Source organism: Musca autumnalis, unplaced genomic scaffold, assembly GCF_047663935.1.
Source record: "Musca autumnalis isolate F117 unplaced genomic scaffold, ASM4766393v1 scaffold_2, whole genome shotgun sequence".
Taxonomy (NCBI): Eukaryota; Metazoa; Arthropoda; class Insecta; order Diptera; family Muscidae; genus Musca; species Musca autumnalis.
This window is the reverse complement of record NW_027411755.1, coordinates 228035840-228056157: the sequence shown is the minus strand read 5'-3', so window position 1 is coordinate 228056157 and position 20318 is coordinate 228035840. Positions and strand designations below refer to the sequence as shown.

Here is a 20318-nt window from a genome sequence, read left to right as displayed (position 1 = left end):
AAACAGGCTATAAGACTTTTTTATTCGATGAAGGAACGTAAATTTTAAGATATAAACATTTCCCACATCCTCCCCTGTAAAGTTGCCAAAGACACTATATACCTAAAATGCAAGGATTCCAAGATATCTTAACTGGAATATTTCGAAAAAACTAGAAATGGGCGGAATTTGTCCCGCCTACTTTGGTTACTTTCCGATGTTAACTCTAAAAACGCCGATACACGTGTCTCATATTTTTAGCTCTATTTTCAAAATCTACTCAGTTTTCCTTGTCATTTTTTTGTTGTCGCACAGTGTCATGAACGTTTGTGGGGGAGGTACCGGAAGCAGTTGTCCTATATAGTTTATCTTCGAATGTCAGTCACTCCTTTCAGCAAGTATCATATCAGTTTAGTTGGTCATCGTTAATTTTTTAGAGCCTTTGAACCATTACTTTCCAAGAATTTGCACACGATAATTTTAAAATGATCCTCGAATAGTCATAACTTTCCCCCTAAGTGAAAATGTTGAACTTTTTTGAGAGAGGTGAGGGAAATATTACGATTTGCAACGTTTCGTCTAAAACAGATCAGAAGGTGTCTGAAAGGTTTCTATATAGCTTTTGACCTATCATCTAAGATAGTATTGGTTCGTCCAAGGAAAAAAATTATATCTCTCCCAATACGATAAGTATAGCTTTGTAATTTGAATCACAAAGAATATAATAATTAGGTTATGTAGCAATCATTATGTTGAAAAATTTTTGGCAACGCTAAAAATGTGATATTTTTTGGCCTCGGAGACGAATCCTGGCATTCAATTTCAATTTATTTTCATAAATGGGAACATAGCCCATAGGGCCAAGAGCGGTTCCAAAAGCTACAAAACATTCATGGTGCATTGAGGGGGAAAATATTGCTTGAAAGTCCAAAAGTCTTAAAGCTTTGCCAAAATATTGTCAATTAATTTCAATTTAGAATTTGTTTTAGTGGCAAAATACTAGTCCTATTTTCTGAGTTTTTGGGATGTTCAAAACGCTGTTTGGATTCGTCCAAAAAAGTAAATATCTAGAGATATAGAAGTCATATCATGAAGCTAAAAATCGTGCTACATACACTAGGGCGACCTAAAAAAAGATACAATCCCGCGACGGCCGGTTCTATGCACCGGATTGACTCGGAGCTCTTCTGGTCCGTGCCGGGATAGAAATGAACCCCGGGCCAGTATGGATCTGTTCCGTTTGCCAGATCCGCATCCACCACATGTCAACAATGGTGAGATGTAATGGATGTATGGAATGGGTGCATTTTCGTGGGTGCTCTGGCCATAGTAGCACCCGGGATTACAGCGACAGGTATGTTGCTGCTTGCTGCGTCAGCGCATCACCCAGTGCGTCTTCTACGTCGTCGTCGGAATACGAGACGCCCCCGCAGTCTCCCCAACAACAACAACAACAAATGCATCATCTAACACCACATGTTGTTGTTCAACGGCCCGGGAATGCATCATTCCTGCAATTCAATTGCAACAGTCTCCGCAATAAGGTCAGTGAAATTGTGGACTTTATGAGTCGGAAAAACATCATGGTCGCCGCGATCCAGGAAACAAAGCTCACCGCCACCTGTAGCTTACGTTGTGATGGTTACAACGTTTTGCGGAAGGATCGCACAAGAAGCGGAGGAGGAGGACTTGCCTTCCTAATACACCAGTCTGTCCAGTACAGACCTATCTCGCTTGAACTTGGCTCTAGTGACCCATACATGGAGTGTATGGGGGTAGCAGTAAAGTGTGGTACTGCCGAGGTAGAGCTGCTTAATGTGTAATGTACAGCGCTGGCAGAGCAAATCGATAGCTCCACGTTCTGCACGGTGAATGAAGACGCTCCTACGAGGATTAGAGGAAACTGCCACAGTTCGCCAGATATCACCATTGTGGCACCAAGTCTGATAAATGACGTAACCTGGCAATCCGTCATTTCCCTTAGTTCGGACCACCTTCCTATCATCGTCTCCGTAAACAGACCACCCGACTTCATAACATCTGAACGCCGTACTTTCCTGAACCATGGGAAAGCTGATTGGCAAGGTTTCAGAGAATTTACTAATCACCGCTTCAGTCAATTGCCCACCCCCTCAGATCCTCGGGTAGCTGAGAGAACTTTCCGAGACATCATCACTAAAGCAGCCGCTCGCTACATACCTGCTGGTCGAATACCCGAAATAAGACCAAATTTCCCAGCAGAGGCGACGGGACTAGCAAATGAACGTGATGAGCTTCGTCGTACGAACCCCGAAGACCCAAGAGTTAGAGAACTTACTCTTGAAGTCAACAGGCTAGTGGGCGAACATAAGCGGAAAAAGTGGCTAGACCATCTGAAGCAGTGCAATATTGGTGCAGGAATAAGTAAATTGTGGACAACGGTTAAATCACTCTCGAGTCCGGAAAAGAAGGATGACAGAACGGCTGTTACTTTCAACGGCGTGACAGTAACTGACCCAAAGAGGTGCGCGTGTTATTTTAACCGGCAGTTCATAGAGCACCCAGAGAGTGATAGGGCGAAGAGAAGTGTGCTACGCCGTATAAGAAGAACTTTTCCAGCCGAGGAGGTACCACCACAATTTACGATGAGCGATGTTGCAGATGCCATCCGAAACGCTAAATCATCCAAAGCGTACGGCCCGCACCGAATATCGATGGTAATGCTTAAGCAGCTGGATGAACCTGGAGTTGAGTATTTAACAAGTGTTCTCAACCTATCGTTAGCCACCCATGTTGTACCGGATGCCTGGAAAGTTGGCAGAGTTGAATCGTACAGGCCGATTTCACTCCTTTCGCCAGTAGCAAAGATCCTAGAGACGCTACTCCTCCCCACGATGAGAAGGTGTTTTCCAGTTGCCCAACATCAACATGGATTTCGGAAAATGCATAGTACTACAACAGCATTAGACGCCATATCCACACATATCAGTAGAGGACTGAACCAGAAAAGGCCGTGCGACCGAACAGTCATGGTGGCTCTTGACTTATCGAAGGCCTTCGATACCGTCAACCATGCCAAGCTGTTCGAGGATATAGAGAAAACTAATCTCCAGCCATGTTTGAAACGTTGGGTAATCAACTATATGTGTGGACGCCAGTCGTTTGTAGAATTCAGAAACAAGAAGTCCAAAACCCGTAGAGTGAAACAGGGAGTTCCCCAAGGAGGGGTGATATCTCTGAAACTGTTTAACCTCTACCTTTCTGAAATTCCACACCCTCCAAACGGCATAGAGATCGTGATGTATGCGGATGATTGTACGATCTTGGCGTCGGGTCCTATCGTCGATGACATATGTGATAGGTTAAATCTCTACATAGCTGACCTAGTGCAGTTCTTCCATCTGAGGAATATGAAAATATCCGCCGCTAAATCCACAGCCACGCTGTTCACCACATGGACGGCTGAGATGAGGCTCCCACTGAACATATTGGTCGATGGTGCACTGATTCCGACCACTAACTACCCTAAAATACTGGGTGTAACGTTCGATAGCATGTTCAAGTCGTCCGCGCATGCCACAGCTATTTGCAATAAGATCAGAAGTAGGAACAAGGTTCTCAAGTCGCTGGCCGGCAGCACTTGGGGTGCTGATAAAGAAACCTTGTTGACCACCTACAATGCAATAGGCCGGTCTGTGGTAAGCTATGCGGCGCCAGCGTGGTCCGCAAAGGTTAGCGCATCGCAGTGAAAGAAGATTTAAACCTGCCAGAATGCCGCCCTGTGGACTGCAACAGGGTGCCTCCTCATGACACCAGTGGACCATCTTCATGAGGAGGCGAAGGATTTACCGGTGCGTCAGCACAATAAGATGTTGTCGATGCAGTACCTGCATGGGTGTTACCGCAGTGAGCATCCCTGTCACGATTTAATGGACAGGCGCCCCCCACCCAGGCACGTCAGGAGAGACCTTCATGATCTAGAGAGAGAGGTCCAAAGGTATAAAAGAGAACCGCTAGATCAACGAGCCTATCAGGCAGGCTTGAATCGCATTCACACCAACATGGTTGTGCAAGCAGTACGAAGATACAGTGTGAATGCCGTACTTGGAAACCATCCCCCATCCATCGCAGCAGAAGAACGACAGCTGCCAAGGCAAACACGAGTGGTTTTAGCTCAGTTAAGATCCGGACGATGCAGCCGCCTCAATTCGTATTGGGCCAGAATTGACGCCACGATACCCAACATATGCCCAGCATGTGGATTGGGACCACACGCTACTCTGCATTTATTCAACTGCCCAGCTAACCCCACTCACCTGTCTCCTCATTCTTTATGGACGCAACCAGTCCAGGTTGCAGAATTCTTGAGTCTGGATACAGAGGAACTTGATAACTGTAATAATACACGAACGAACATATATGCGTTGCTACAACAACAACAACAAAAAAAGATTTATTTTAAAGGACCACCTTCCAAATGTTGTAGTGTTCGTTTTTTTCACAACAATGAACTGGTAAACTTGTCTTAAATATTGCGGCCTTTCGAGCTTTATCGTGGAAATTTTGTCTTTGACCCCATACAAATTACTATGGGGCACGAGATAACGTTAACCGATCGCCATAAATTTCATCTTTAAGGTTTTTGGACCAAATCGAAAAAATTTAGTGGATGAGCCTTTCAAAACAAACTTTTTGGGGTCGCCCTAGGAAACTCTCATTGGAATGAGAAAAGTCCAAATGTCTGTTCTGGATTGTCGTATAAATTAGTTTTTTTTTATACCACGGGTATATTACCCGTTTCGATTTCTTTAGTATCATTCATGTTTTCATATTTAATCTATCATAATTATATTTGAATTACTAATTTGTACTCGTATTTCATTTATAAAACGCATTTTAACATAAACTCAATACTTTTTCTAGATACAGATCCCATACATGATTTTATAGAACATTTATTTTTTATTCAATTGTATAAAAATGCAAGTATGTTAATTTTGAATTTCCAAACCGATTGTAAACTGTAACTGCACTCTAATTGAGTGGTCAATTGACAATGGAACTTAATTGTGAAACTTAGCAAAACGTACATATTGGTTTAGTTATAGTTTCATTGGACGACACGAGATGAACTCCCTAACCTAAAGTTGTAGTTTTGTCAATTTCTCCACACAATTATGTGTGCCAGTTGTTGTTCATAATCGTAAATGTACTTTTGTAACAACATACATACCTGTGTGAATATTATACCGTAATTGATGGCTTACAAATCATATTTCTTCTTTTTCAAGTTTCTATTACTTTTTTAACACATTTACATAAATGGTTATCTTTCTCTACATAAATATTTTATTCAATTGGCAATATGCCTAATAAATATTGAAAATTTGTGTTACATACTTTTTGACTTGTGTATAATGTAATAATAAACCCATGTAAATATTGTGTAATGTTTTTTTATACTTTTTAACTATTTACTTTTATACTTTACTAACATTTTTATTAATTTTTTGCCTGTATATAATAAATATATATTTTTTAATAAATTAATGTTTAATTTTATTGCTTTTTGTTGCATTTTACTAATATTCCCTACGTTTTAATATCCACCATAGCTGTTCGTGCTGGTGATTACTACATGTTTGAGGATATTGATGATAAATTCGAATTGGATCTGATAACCGACAGTGATGGTCTATTCGACAATGATAATGAGAATATTACCGAAAGTGAAATTAAAATGAATCGCCGAAAGACGTTGTATGATGTAAGTATTGTAAATTCAATATGTCAGAAGAATTTTTTTATAAATGTGTAATGAATGCTATGCAATGGTCTGAGTGTTTTTATTGTAAAAACAAAATGTTGTAAGCTAGATGGCTTATTGTTTTGAAATTTTAATAAGTTATGTAACAATTAACTTGAAACAACAACAACAAACCAAATCGAATATTTAATTCGTATGTTATGGCGCAAATCAGTTATTTTAGTTAGTGTCGATATAGATTTTTGCAGCTTTTGGGCCACTATCTGGGGAAGTATGAACTTGTGAGTTGGAACTTTCATCTACGGACAGATCGAATGTATTTAGGGTCTTTTCAGAATTTTATGGCACTTTTTACACATTTGAACTTGCCGACAAAATGTGGATTAGGATTAAAGTTCAAAAGTTTTGCGGAGGAGGGAATCGACCGACATAGTGCAATACGGAAGTGGATCTTATTTTGAGAGTCATATATTTCCGATAGATATCGCGCCCACTAGTCATTTTAGTGGGTTCCACGGAAAACATAATATGGCTGCACATCATCGGTATAAGTTTCAAAAGGATCTCCGAACAGACCGTAAACTGCACTTGGACACAAATGTTGAACTTTTGTGGGGGAGGTATCCTAAGGAGAGGACCGATATGGGCCATTTTAGAAGTTAAACTAATTTTGGATAAAATATGACGAAGGCCAAATTTTGGACCAAATCGGTCTATCAGTTCGAGAGTTATTGTGCTCTCCAACTACTACATATGGTGGCATAGGGGTTTTTACAACTTCGGGCTGTTTTCCCAAGAAGTATGGACTTGCCACGGAAAAAAATTTTACCGTTGTAATTGAGACAGCGATTGCAATTTGCTTCAACAGAAACCAAAGTTAGTCAAGAGCAGGTCTTAAAGTGAACTTATCCGAAATTTTGTGTGGGATGTACCCGAAGGAATGGGCAAATATAGTCCATATTCGAACCTGATCTATATCTGATACATATATTAGGATACAGCCTTCAAGAGTTATCGTGCGCACATTTTTTCCGAACATTTTTGAACTTTTGTGGGGGAGGTACCCGAAGGAGTGAACCGATATGGCTTATCTTCGTACTTAAACTAAGTTTGGGCAAAGTATTATGAATTCCAAATTTTGGATCGAATCGGCAGATCCGTTCGAGAGTTATCTTGCGCTCCAACCACTACACACGGCGTCATAGGTGTTTTTTGCATCTTTCAGGCAAGTATGGACTTGCCCCTACTGAAACTTGTACTGTCGTATAGAGGACAGTGAATAGAAGTTGCTACAACAAAAACCAAAGCGATTCGAGAGAAGGTCCTAAACTGAACTTTTCCGAAATTTTGTGTGGGAGGTACCCGAAAGCGGGAACCGATTGAGTCCATATTGGAACCTCATCTAAGTTTGGTAGAAATTTCACGATATGCAAACTTTCGACCAAATCAGTTACTCCCTTCAAGAATTATCGTGCGCACAAAATTGCCGAACATTTTCGAACTTTCCTCTTGGTACCGGAAGGAGTGGACCGATATAGCCCATCTTCAAACTTAAACTAAGTTTGGACAAAATATTACTAAAGCCAAATTTTGGATCGAATCGGTTGATCCGTTCGAGAGATATCGTGCGCTCAAGCCAGTCAGACAGACGGACGGACATTGCTAAATCGACTCCAAATTGTCTGAAACACATTTCGTCCAAACATACTTGGAGTCTAAAACCATTATTTCGATGAGGCACATTTTGCCCGTATGAAAGTGTATATACCCTCGTTAGCATAAATGCTGAGGGTATAAAAAGACATTTCCGAAATGTCAGGTCCATACCTAAGCAATATATTTTTGTAATCAGTGTATTGATCCTATGGTAAAAATTTCAGGCCGATCCGAGAGCTGCTCCTAAACGAGACTTAAGTCCAAAATGTAGTGCTTAAGGGCTGAGGTTATAAAAAGATACACATTTAATTTTTATTTATTATTTAAATTATGCATTTTAATTCTCCTATAACTTAACAGTTATAACAAGTATTTAACAACATTCACTTTAATATCTTTAGAAAAAACTTAAAAATAACATTTGTCTACAAAAATAAAACAGAAACATTTTTCGCCTATTCTGTTTCCTCCACTTCGATATTATCATAAACATCTTCTATGCCCTGAATTTCTTTAAGTTTATCAACAAACTTTTGATAATCAGCCTTTTCCTCTGGCGTCAGTTTCACCGTGTTCAATGGTGTATAAATGTGTTCGGTATTATTAACAGTATATCCTTTATTCTCCAATGCCTTGCGGACACCATTAATACCTTCTGGTTTGCAAATGAAATTCACAGATGCCGTTTCATCATCTACAACTTCAATATCTTCCGCACCCGATTCGATGGCATCTTCAGTTGCCTTATCTTCCAAACTTTCACCGGCTGCAATACGTGTTTTATCGGCTGTCGCTTGTATTAAACCGAAATCTTCAAATAAATGTCCTGCATCCAATTGTACACCACCACCTTTACGCAATACTGTGGACATATCCATTTTCAATTGGGCAAAATTATCCGTATATATGGTACAGACCATAAAAACTTTTTGCTTGTAGCGTACATCCAAACGATACTTTTTCAATTGTGTCTTGGAGGCAGTAAATTTTTTCAAATTATTTTGTATGCTAGCCATGGGCATATTTTTCCTCAGAGCTTCTTCGATGACACTTTTTAATTCCGAATTCAAATTGGGATCAGCACTGCCGCCATCCTGTATGGCCAAACGTATTTGTCTGGCGATTCTGGAAAAGAGAGCAGACTTTTGACCATCTTTGGCGGCTTTGATATGTCGTATGTTGGCCCATTTGGAATGACCGGCTAATAATGGATACAAATGCGTGGAAATGTCTCGTGTTGTACAGGTTAGATTGTTTGTCCAGTTGCTTGGTTGTACCTTTCCTGCGACTTGTTGTTTCAGCACATTATTCCGTAAAACAGTGAATAATAATTTTCTCATTGTAAAGTTATGGCAGGTGTGTTTTCCAAGTAGTTTTGTTAAATATTCAATTAAATTTGTATTATTTTATTGGAATTCTTTGTTATAGTAATAAAGCTAATTAATTATGCTATTGTAGGCTTTTATTTATTGTTAATATTTATTATTTTATGATTTTATTATTTGTCCCTACAAAGCTACGTTCGTTTATGTAAAAACACCAACACCAAGTTATAGGTTATGTTTATTATGTTTACCTCACACATAGAGCAAACAGCTGATTGTCAACGAACAGATGACGAACACAGCGATGATGTTATTTCGTATGAAAAATGAATAACCTAAACAAAAATAAGAGGTAAGAATGAGGTGTAAAGCACATGACGAAAAAATAATGAGCCAGGCAATACACGCTGTGTAACGGCGCGCAAAATAAAGATTTCATATGACGGCGTAGACGATACAAACAATTGTGACGGCGTTAATGCGTTGTGACCGTTAATTAATATGAAATAATTTGTAGTTTTTATTAGTTGTTGTGGTAATGAAGGACTGCCACTACTTTTAACAACTATTAATAAACATTTTAATTATACCCTACACCACACAGTGGTAAGGGGTATTATGTCTTTGTGCATTTGTATGTAACATACAAAAGGAAACGAAATAGACCCACAGTTCTTTTTGGGGATATACATATAATCACTTTCTGTGTCGATGAGCCACGCAATGCATGCTGTGTAACGGCGCGCAAAATCAAGATGTCATATGACGGCGTAGACGATAGAAACAATTGTGACGGCGTTAATGCGTTGTGACCGTTAATTAATATGAACTAATTTGTGGTTTTTATTGGTTGTTGGGGTAATAAAAGACTGATAATACTTTTTACAACAATTAATAAAGATTTTTCTTGAATATTTATTTGGAAAAACTATAAAACAGAAATACAATTTTAATAAGATCGATTTCACGACTGGGTTGTCTCTAGTCATAGTTTTCAACTCTCGTCTCTCTCGTCTTGTTTGTTAACGGGTTAGGTAGATGTCACAAATGTGTTTATTTATCGAAAAATTAGGGTGTATTTTCTTATTTTTAATATTAAATAAATAAAATAATATTCAGACCATTGTATAAATATATAAATTATTTAATATTTGTTTTCTGTTGTGTCATAAATAAACGAAACATTTTGTGTTAAATCCAAACAAATTTATGCATCCATTGGAATTTTATGTGTTCTAACAATCATCAAAATTTTCAAATTTTCAAATACCTTTTTTATTACAAAAAAACACAAATACAAATTTCCTCCCAACAACAACAAAACACATATAACCCAAATATATATAAAAATGCTGTTGTAAAACAAAGGTTTGGAAGGACATAAGTGCTGTGGAATATCGTCGTCAGGTATATTTACGACAACGTTCGTATGCCTCGGCACCACCCTCCCATATTGGTATACTCATGAATGAGCATCAAAATGATGCCGATGTTAATACCGAAGGTGGTATACGTATATCAACATTATCTGAACCTTTGTGCTATGCTCAACGTTCGACAAGTGAATATTTTGTGAGTGGCAAAAAATGTTATTCAAAATTTCCCAACAGGCAAAAACACACAATTTTGGTTATTTTTATCAACTTGTAAAAGACACCATTGTTTTCTTTTTAATTTCCAATTTAAAAAAATCATATTTTTTTAAATCACCTTTATTCTGAAGCGATGTACTCACAAAATCACACTACAAAACAATTAATTTACACTGAATTGTTATATAAAAATATTTTAATTTTGAAACGTTTTTAACAACTAATAAAAAAAGTTAATTTTATAAATATAATGTAACGTTATGTAAATAAATGTGTATAAAAACATCAAACACAATTGATTACACATTACCCCAGATTAATATGTTCATTACAGACATACATTTGTATAATTTTATATCGATGTTGTTGTTTTATTCAATATTTGAAATGGATAATAATGTCTATGCTAAATTTACAATTAAATTTTTGTATTATTCTACTTATAAAGGAGAGTCAAAAGCCTAGAGTACAAAAGGATTCCCTAACCGATACTGCCGGACCTTCCACCAGTAAGGCTGGAGGAGCAACAGGAGTAGAAACTCCCGTGAAAATACCACCCATGGAACCAAGGCAAAAAACCGAAGTTGATAGTGGTGAAATTACTGAAAAGGACACAGAAGAAGGTATGGTGCTATTTTCTTTATTATTATTATTTGAATGCTCTTGACACTTTTTTATTTCAAGATTTCGAAGCCAATCCCATTATACGTTTAATGGCCGGATTTTTGGTATCACTAACTATTCGCTTGAATCGTTTCTCACGCAATTATCGTTATGTGAATAAAATTTTGGAAGAAGAAAAGAAGGCCCTGAAAGAATCGAATAATCTCTATATGTTTAATGGCCGTTTTAGTGGTCGTAATGCTGCTGCCATATTCAGTTTAATGAAACGTAACATTGCCAGGTATTTCTTTCTGAAGATTTCTCTCTATAATTCTTAGGTTTTTTTTGTTATTTTCTTTCAACCAACAACAGTAACGTAAATATTTCCAAAATTTTATTAAGATTAATTTGGCTTTTTTTAAAAAATTTGTTTTTCAAATTTTGTCAAGTTTAATTGTTTTTGTTAAAACTGCATTTTCATATTATTGTTATTATTTAAAACATTTTTTCAAGTTATTTGTTTTTGTTATTAAAACTAGAAGTATTTTGTGGTATTATTAACAGAGTTAGTGCAAAGATTGATAGAATTTTTACCATATTAAGATTGTGTCAAATTTTGTAGGCAAAAATGGGGATTTTTCTCATTATTTTGTATGGCGACCATTGGAATATTTTTTTTTCTGTATGGCTAAAAGTGTTTCAGTTGCAATACTGGAAAATAAATAATATTTGTCCGCCGACTAAGTATACAGACGTGTGGAACTTATGTTATTTTGTGTGTGACTATTCTTATAGTGTTAATAAGATCAATACACAAGCAATTCTCTCTGAACTCACACCGATTCTCTCAAAGTGTGCCAAAAACCGAATTAGATATTCGGTTTATAATTATCCTGTTTAGTTTCTTGTTTGGGATTAGCGGTCGCCATTTGTTTTTTGTATTTTTTTTTTCATGCCAAGAAGATGGTAATTTTGTTACCTACCAGGACGCTATTCTTTTTAAAGTTAGGCATCTGTTTATAGGACATTTAGCTGCACCACTTTTGTTATTATTTTGTGTACAGCCATAGGCTAGACGTTTATAGCTGACAAACACTTTGTTATCAATCAGGGTGATCATGAATGTAAACTCCGCATGAGTTTTGCTTTTCTGCCGCTTCAACTTAAGGGAGAATGTGAGAAAACTCACGGGGAATCGGTGTTCATTATTGGACTGTATATAATTTTCCGCTCGTCCAAACCTTTTTTTTAACAATACAAGTCCATTTCAAAAATAAGATTCCTCGTAGCGTATGATTACTGTTAAATAAGTATTTCTCATACGGGACATTAATATATTAAATTAATAGTACGTATACCAACCATGATCCTTTCGTAGGCACAAGATTATCTTAAGAGCTTTCTACTAACAATTTTACATATGTAAAGGCGAGGGGATTAGTAAATGAGCGTAGTCGGTGAGCATAAGCGGAATAAGTGGTTAAATAATCTGAAGAGTTACAACATTGGAGCCGGTATAAGTGAATTGTGGGGAACGGTTAAGTCATTCTCGAACCCTGGAAAGAAGGAAGATAAGACCTCAGTCACATTTGACGACGTTACGCTGACTGATCCGAAGAGGTGCACAATTTAATTGAATCGACAGTTTGTTGAGCTCCCCGGGAGTGACAGGGCAAAGAGAAGAGTACTACGTCGCATCAGATCTCTTCTTGCGTAGGATGAAACACCACAATTTACAATGGATGATGTTGGGAATGTCACAAGAAACGTTAAATTATTTAAATCGTTGGACTCTGATGGAATCTCTATGGTAATGATGAAACAGCTGGATTTACCGGGAGTCAAGAATCGTACTAAAGATCTCATCCTGCGGCTGCCACCCAAGTCGTTCCGAAATCTGGAAAACGGGCAAGGTGGTCCCGCTACTGAAGCCAGACAAAGATACCAGCGAAGTTGAATCGTACAGACCTATTTCGCTTTTGTCGCAAGTAGCAAAGACCCTTGATGTTTTAGTCCTCTCCAGCGTCAGAAATAGCTACCAATTTTGTTGATCATCAGCATGGGTTCCGTAAGCAGCACATCACGACAGCTTCATCTCCACACATATTACTCGAGGAATCAACAAGAGCAACAGTGATGGTGGCACTAGACTTTTTTTTTTTTTTTTTTTTTTTTTGACGTGAATGTCAAAAGTGACTATGAAAAGGCGACAATATCGATTAGTTGTCAATGAGAGCCGTACCTAAAATTTTCTAAGCGACATTTTTGCAGAACATGTCGAAGCTGAAAAATTTCATTTTGTGGTACATTTATTGCGGTTCTTGAAATAAAGGATGAAAAGGACATGGAAGGAATCGAGTTAGAAGGTCGAAATGTTCTACGAAAAAGATCATCATTAGATTTGAAGCGAAAACAACATCGATCAAAGATATAACGCTAATTTCTGATGGCTTATAGGGTCTCCAGTGAAAAATTCATCACGCCATAACTCAAAAGTTCGACTCACGGCGGATCTGCTCTTTGGGGTTCTGTATATACTCATCAAGGGCTTTCAGCTTCAAAAGGAATTTTCCACCCCCCAAAATTTCGGTTCACAGTGTTATTTGTGTGCACGTCAGTCGTACATGGAATTCAGGAGCAAAAAGTCCAAGCCCTGTAGAGTGAAACAGGGAGTTACCCAAGGTGGGATGATATCTCCAGAACTGCTTAACCCCTCCAGACGGCATTGAGATCGTAATGTATGCGGCTGGTTGTATTGATTGATTGGTATCTGGTCCTATCGTCGATGACATACATATGTTATAGGTTAAATGTCTACATAACTGACCATCTGGGGACAATGTTCACCACTCGGATTGCTTAAATGAGGCTCCCACTGATCATATTGGTCGATGGTGTCCTGATTCCGACCACTAACTATCCCAAAATATTGGGTGTAACCTTCGATAGCATGTTTAAGTCGTCCGCGCAAACCACAGCTATTTGCAATAAGATCAGAAGTAGGAACAAGGTCCTCAAGGACCGCACTTGGGTGCTGACAAAGAAACCTTTTTGACCTCTTATAACGCAATAGGCCGATCTCTGGTAAGCTATGCGGTGCCAGCGTGGAATGCAAATGTTAACGCTACGCAGTGGAAGAAAATTCAAACCAGCCAGAATGTCGCCCTGAGAACTACAACAGGCTGCCTCTTAATGGCACCAGTGGACCATCTTCATGAGGAGGCGAAAGTTTTACACGTGCGTCAGCACAACAAGATGTTGTCGATGCAGTACCGGCTTGGGTGTTATCGCAGTGAGCATCCCTATAACGATTTAATGAACAGACTTCCCCCACCCAGGCACGTCAGAAGAGATCTTCATGATCTAGAGAGAGAGAGAAGTCCAAAGATATAAAAGAGAACCTCTAGACCAACGAGCCTATCAGGCAGGCTTAGATAGAATTCACACTGATGCAGAAGCGCAGGCAAGACAGAGATATAATGTGAATGCCGAGACCCCCATACATTGCAGCAGAAGAACGTCAGGTACCAAGGTAAACACGAGTGGTTTTAACTCAACAAAGATACCGGCGGTCTAACGCCACAATTTGTATTGAATATTATAGTACGGTTACGCTAGAGTTTTTTGCCGCGTTAACCCACTTTGAGAGGATTTATTTGACATTTGCGCTATGGAATTGACATTTGAAATCCAAACCCACAGGATTAATCCGGTTAAGTGTAACCGGAGTATTATATTCATATATAAAACAAGTAAAAAAGTATCAGTCGGCTTTGCCGACAGAGATATACCCTCAGCCTGTGTATATTGAAACAATTTTTCTCCAAAAAACGTATGTATTTAGAGGGTTTTAAAAATGTTTTGCGTTTGAATCGACAAAAATTTTGAATAGGATTAAAGATCAACCGTTTTGCGGAGGAGATACTAAAAGGAATGGATCGACATTGACCATTATGGAAGTGAATCTCCAGCCACTACATATGGTGCCTATGGGGTTTTTATACCCTTCGGGCTGTTTGCTCAAGAAGTATGGACTTGCCCATAAAAAACTTTTACCATCGTAATTGAGGCAGCGAATGCAAGTTGCTTCAACAAAAATCAAAGTGATTCGTTATTGTGAATTTTGTGTGGGAGGTACCGGATGGAGAGGACAAATATAGTCCATATTTGTACCTGATCTATATCTGGTAGATATATTAGGATGTGTAAGGTATAGGCCAATCGGCCACTCCCTTCAAGAGTCACCGTACGAAAAATTTTTCCGCACATTTTTGAACTTTTGTGGGGGAGGTAACTGAAGGAGTGTACCGATATGGCTTATCTTCAAACTTAAACTATGTTTGGACAAAATATTACTAAGGCCATATTTTGGACCGAATCGGCAGATCCGTTCGAGAGTTATCTTGCGCTCCAACCAACTCACACGGTGTCATAGGAGTTTTTTGCAACTTTCATGCTATTTTCTCAGGAAGTGTGGACTTGCCCCTGATAAAACTTGTACCGTCGTATGGAGGGCAGTGAATACAAGTTGCTAAAACCAAAAATCAAAGCGATTCGAGAGATGGCCCTAAACTGAACATTTCCGAAATTTTGTGTGGGAGGTACCCGATGGAGTGGACCTATTAAGACCATATTGGAACCTCATATTACTCTGGTAGAAAGTTTTCGCTATACAAAGTATAGACCAAATCGGTCAATCCATTCAAGAGTTATCGTGCGCACAAACTTTCCGAACTTTTTCGAACTTTTGTGGGGGAGGTACCGGAAGGGGTGGACCGATGTAGCTCATCTTCGAACTTAAACTAAGTTTGGGCAAAATATTACGAAAGCCAAATTTTGTACCGAATCGGTTCATCCGTTCGAGAGTTATCGTGCGCTCCAGCCAGCAGGACATACAGACAGACAGACGGACGGACATGGCTAGATCGACTCAAAATTGTCTGAAACACATTTCGTCCATACTACATACTTGGGGTCTAAAACCATTATTTCTATGAGGCACATTTTCATCGTATCAAAGTGTATATACCCTCCTTAGCCTAAAGGCTGAGGGTATAATTATCCACCACCACCCAAAATACTTCTAGTTTTAAATCACTTGTTTGCAATATATTATTTAATTATTTTTATTTCTCATACCGTTTTTTATTAATTATGTTTTGTTTCTTTTTGTTTTTCTTCTTCTTTTATTTGCATATTGTTTTGCATCTTATGTTACATATCATGTGTTATGCCAACTCTGTTATTGTTTGCTCTACCACCTCTGACCTATGAACATAAATGATACCACCAACAACAACTATCATCACCAACAACTACAAAAAAAAAATCAACCAAAAAAAAAACAACTACAACAATATCAAATATATCACAAACCTCACCAAATGTAAAAAAAATACAATCATAATGTTTATATCATTGCATCATTTTTTTATAATTTTTAAACATTTTATTGTAAAATAATATTTTTATTTAAACAAATTATTGTTATTGTTATTATTACCATTATTATTTTTATTATTGTTTTTTGTATTTTTGATCGATTGTTTGATTGATTGATTGACATGCTAGTAGTGATGAAAATGTAGATGCTACACGTCCTTTTGCTACTACCACCCCAACATCATCGAAACGGAATTCTAACCGAGCACCATCTACCACCAATATTCCAAACATAGAACAACCACACAATGATATTATGCAATCACCATTACCATCACAAATACCACCACCACCACAACCACCATCCATTAACATATCAACATCACAATTACAACAACAACCAATACCACCACAACAACAATATAATGATGATGATATTAATGCCATAGAACCATCATCATATGATGTCGTTGATAGGTAAACTTTAAACCTGAAAAAAAAGAACCACTACTAAAACAAATCTATGGTCGGCTTGGTCGATCTTGTTATATCCTACACCATTACATTTGCGATCGATGCTAATCATAAAAAAATAATGATAGGAGTGGTGGACCTTAATCTAAGTTTGATAATCTCTCCTTTCGATAGTTGTCTTGTCCATCAGCCATAATGGTCAGAACTACTTTCGGTGAAAATTTCAAAACAATTTACAAACAGCACTGCACTTAAGCGAACATTTTAAAATTTTGGGAGATACTCAAAGGAGTTGTCCGATGTAATCCATATTCGAACTTGATTTAAGTTTGAGAGAAATATTACGATGCGTAAAGGCCAATGTCAGCCATTCGTTTCGCTATCTATCTTGCCCACCAGCCATTTTAGTTGGCCTTGGGATATTTTATGTCAGGAAGTATGGTGATGCTAACGAAAAGCATTATATCGTTAATAACAGAACCATAGGGTTTATCTTAGGTGAAGATTTCAAAACGATCCTAGAACGGCACTTAAAAGACACTTAAGCGGAAATGTTATACTTTTTTGAAAGGGGTATACGGAGTAGTTGTCCGATAAACCATCTTCGAACTTTATTAAGTTTGAGAGAAATATTTGCATGGGCAATAATTGGACCAATGCCAGTCACTTCTTTCAATTGTTGTCGTGTCCATCAATCAAAGAGTTTTTTAACTTAAAATATATTGCAATTTCACCGGCAATGTAATGGTGTAGGAGGGCATAAACATATTTTATTTATTAATTAATTAACAACAATATATTATTTTGTAGTAGTTTTCCTTTGAAGTAGTCAGTAGTTCTTATGATTTCTTGGCAGCTAAACGTAAATAATTTTTTTACAAAACCTTTAAAAAAAATCAAAAATTATTTTAATGACAATTCAATGAAAATTTCTCTCAACAACACCCAACATTTATGCATATTTCCATAATTAACATTTTTTGTATTATAGCAAAGAGACACTCTCGGAACCGAATAGTAGCAATAAACTTGCACGACCAAAAGGGTAAGTTTTATATCATGCATTTCCCTCCTCTTCTTTTTTGTTATCATTTAACGCTTGTAATGTTCAATATTGTATTTAATATACATATATCTAAAAAATATTGTATCTATTTCATTTGAAATTATTTGTTTTGAAATATTTCATAATTATGTACTTGGAGCCAAGCGAAATTTTATTTTTGTATTCTATCGCAACTAGAAAAAAATCATTGATGCTACAGCCCAGCAAAAATACTCATTACAAAACTTCTTACTAACCCATTATTTTAACAACGACATGTCCAGCTTAATAATTGGTTATTTTTTTGTCACTAAAATAAGTTAATAAATAATAACTACATATTTAATTACTAATTTTAGTGGCAAAAAATAACCACAAATTTTGCTTGAGATGTCCTTGTTAAAACAATGGGTTACTATGAGGTTTTGTAATGAATATTTTTATTGGTAAAATTTATTGTGAAACAATTTTTGAGAAATGCTGTTGATAAGGATATGCTATTGTATTTGTTTGCTATAGTATCATCATTCATTATGAGAAGGCCTGACCAGCGTAATCGTTGTAATCCAAAACCTTTAAACATGCTGACATCTGCTCAACTACATAGTGATTCATACGTTCCAATATTCATCATTAAAGCAGATTAGATCGTTGCCCTTTCAAACACACCAATTATGCACAAGCGAATTGCAAGTTTCCATGCCTCAAATCCACAGTGCCTTTTGGAGTGAGATTTCTATATTGCGAGAGATTGCTTTAAAAAAACATACATAAGACTTGATTTTAAGTGAAAATTGGTGGTGTTTGTTTTAATGTTTGTTTAAACCAGACAGACCTGGTTACCCTAAAACTTGTAACAATCTCTACCAATTGCTGCTGGAAGTCGTCTGTTAACACAAAAAGCCAGCAAAAGAGAGCGAATCGAGAGAGACATTTCGACAGTTCTTTTACTGAGGGTTTGCAAATTCTTGCTGGACAAATTTCTTCTAGCAAACACTTGCAAACTCTTCTTCTTCTTCCTGAAAACAATCAGCTGTTTTTAATTGTTTGGTGATTTATGTTTGTGAAAATTAAAAACAATTTATTGTGAAAATAGCAAGCCTAATTGCATTGTTTTTTGGGAGAACAAAGTTGCAAATTGAAAAAATTCTTTTTTGTGTCATTTTCTTTTTTATTTATTGGCGGACAAATTGTTTTGGCAAATCAGCTGATTGCTGAGAAGGTGTCTGTCAAGGCATATTGAATAAGGTAGCCGACTCACGCCAGCTGATTGAACAAAAAAGCTCTGTTCATTTACGCGCAAGAACCTTCAAGTTTTACCACTTTTTACTCGAAAAGCGTTCCTTTACTTCAGACACCATATAATTCATATGGAAGCAGTATACAACTTGTACTACTTTTGCCGGTTTTGCCATTTTCAAAAGTAAAGGACAGACCAAAAATGTCAAAAAATTGTTGTAAACAACATACAACAACAAGTCTTCATACAAAATCATAACAAATTTTGACGTTTAAAGTGTACAACAAGAGGTTTTTTTTTTTGCTGCCATTTGACGAATAGGTTACCTGTTAAATCTGCCTTGGTGCCTGTTTACTTTTTATGATTTTCTTGCAACAGAGAATAAAAACTCCTTACTCTCTGAGAAAGTTCTTGCTGGACAATACTTGCTGGGAAAGTAACCAGACAGATCTAATGTATGAATGGAGTCATTGACTACCACAAAATGATAGTGTGGTCCAAGGAGGAAGTTGTTCATAATTGTCACTTGTAGTCCTGCAAGGTGATAACAACAGTGAACAATTTTCATAAATTTTTTTTTTTTAATTTTTGTTTTGTCGCCCACACCTCGCAATGTTGTCAATGTCATCTGTATAGGCAACTAACATATATTATTTTATGGCCCATTATTACATCCTTTCGGTAATTAAATGTTAGTCGTTTTGGGGCACATAGTCCGGTTTTTATTCTTACATGTTTGCTTTAAGAATAAGTGTCATCACTTTATCCTAAATCCTAGAAGTTCTCCCAGACCTAGTGTGGTATATTTAGATTCTTTGCATAGTTACGAATGGCCCAGCGACCGTTTAATACCGCAATTCAGTCTTGCTCCATATGACCTCTGCTTCTGATAAATAGTACTTGAAAATATCCCACTTGGTATTGCGAGTGACGCCTTTGGCAATTCGTTCGAGAAGAGTCCCACTATGGCTAGTTTATCTGCTTTTTCGTTACCAACAAGTCTATTCACGGCGCGCCCGAACTAATTTTAAATGAATGGTGCTTACACCTGGGATGTTTTTGCGTATTCTGAAACTACAATGGTCATAGATGAAAAAATGCCGGAGGCCTTTTTCCGAATAAAATCGTAAAAACCGAAAAAAATTCCTAAAAATGGTTTGATTAATTTAAATAGCCGCCCGGCTATTTTTTATTTGTTTTTTTTTTACTTTTCTCATTGTAGTTTCAGAATCCGCAAAAACTTTGCAGGTGTAAGCGACCTTCATTTAAAATTATT

The 20318-nt window shown here is 37.2% G+C and overlaps 2 protein-coding genes across 4 annotated transcripts in view; one reads left to right on the top strand and one right to left on the bottom strand.

Annotated features, from left to right (window-relative positions):
• Positions 1-20318, top strand: part of Piezo (piezo type mechanosensitive ion channel component) — a 73936-nt gene that overhangs the window by 26139 nt on the left and 27479 nt on the right. Inside the window, exons 9-13 of one of the 3 annotated variants that reach the window (XM_073970987.1) lie at positions 5574-5725; positions 10747-10921; positions 10983-11202; positions 16476-16760; positions 17749-17802. In XM_073970987.1, the coding sequence (XP_073827088.1) occupies positions 5574-5725; positions 10747-10921; positions 10983-11202; positions 16476-16760; positions 17749-17802 (886 nt within the window). Of the gene's footprint in view, positions 1-5573; positions 5726-10746; positions 10922-10982; positions 11203-16472; positions 16761-17748; positions 17803-20318 lie in introns of all 3 variants that reach the window. The other 2 variants (XM_073970986.1, XM_073970988.1) reach the window with 2 other exon arrangements.
• LOC141395323 (probable transcriptional regulatory protein Teth514_1449) lies at positions 7691-8980 on the bottom strand. The gene has a single exon (XM_073970989.1). The coding sequence runs from the start codon at positions 8719-8721 to the stop codon at positions 7837-7839; it is 885 nt and encodes a 294-aa protein (XP_073827090.1). The 5' UTR covers positions 8722-8980; the 3' UTR covers positions 7691-7836.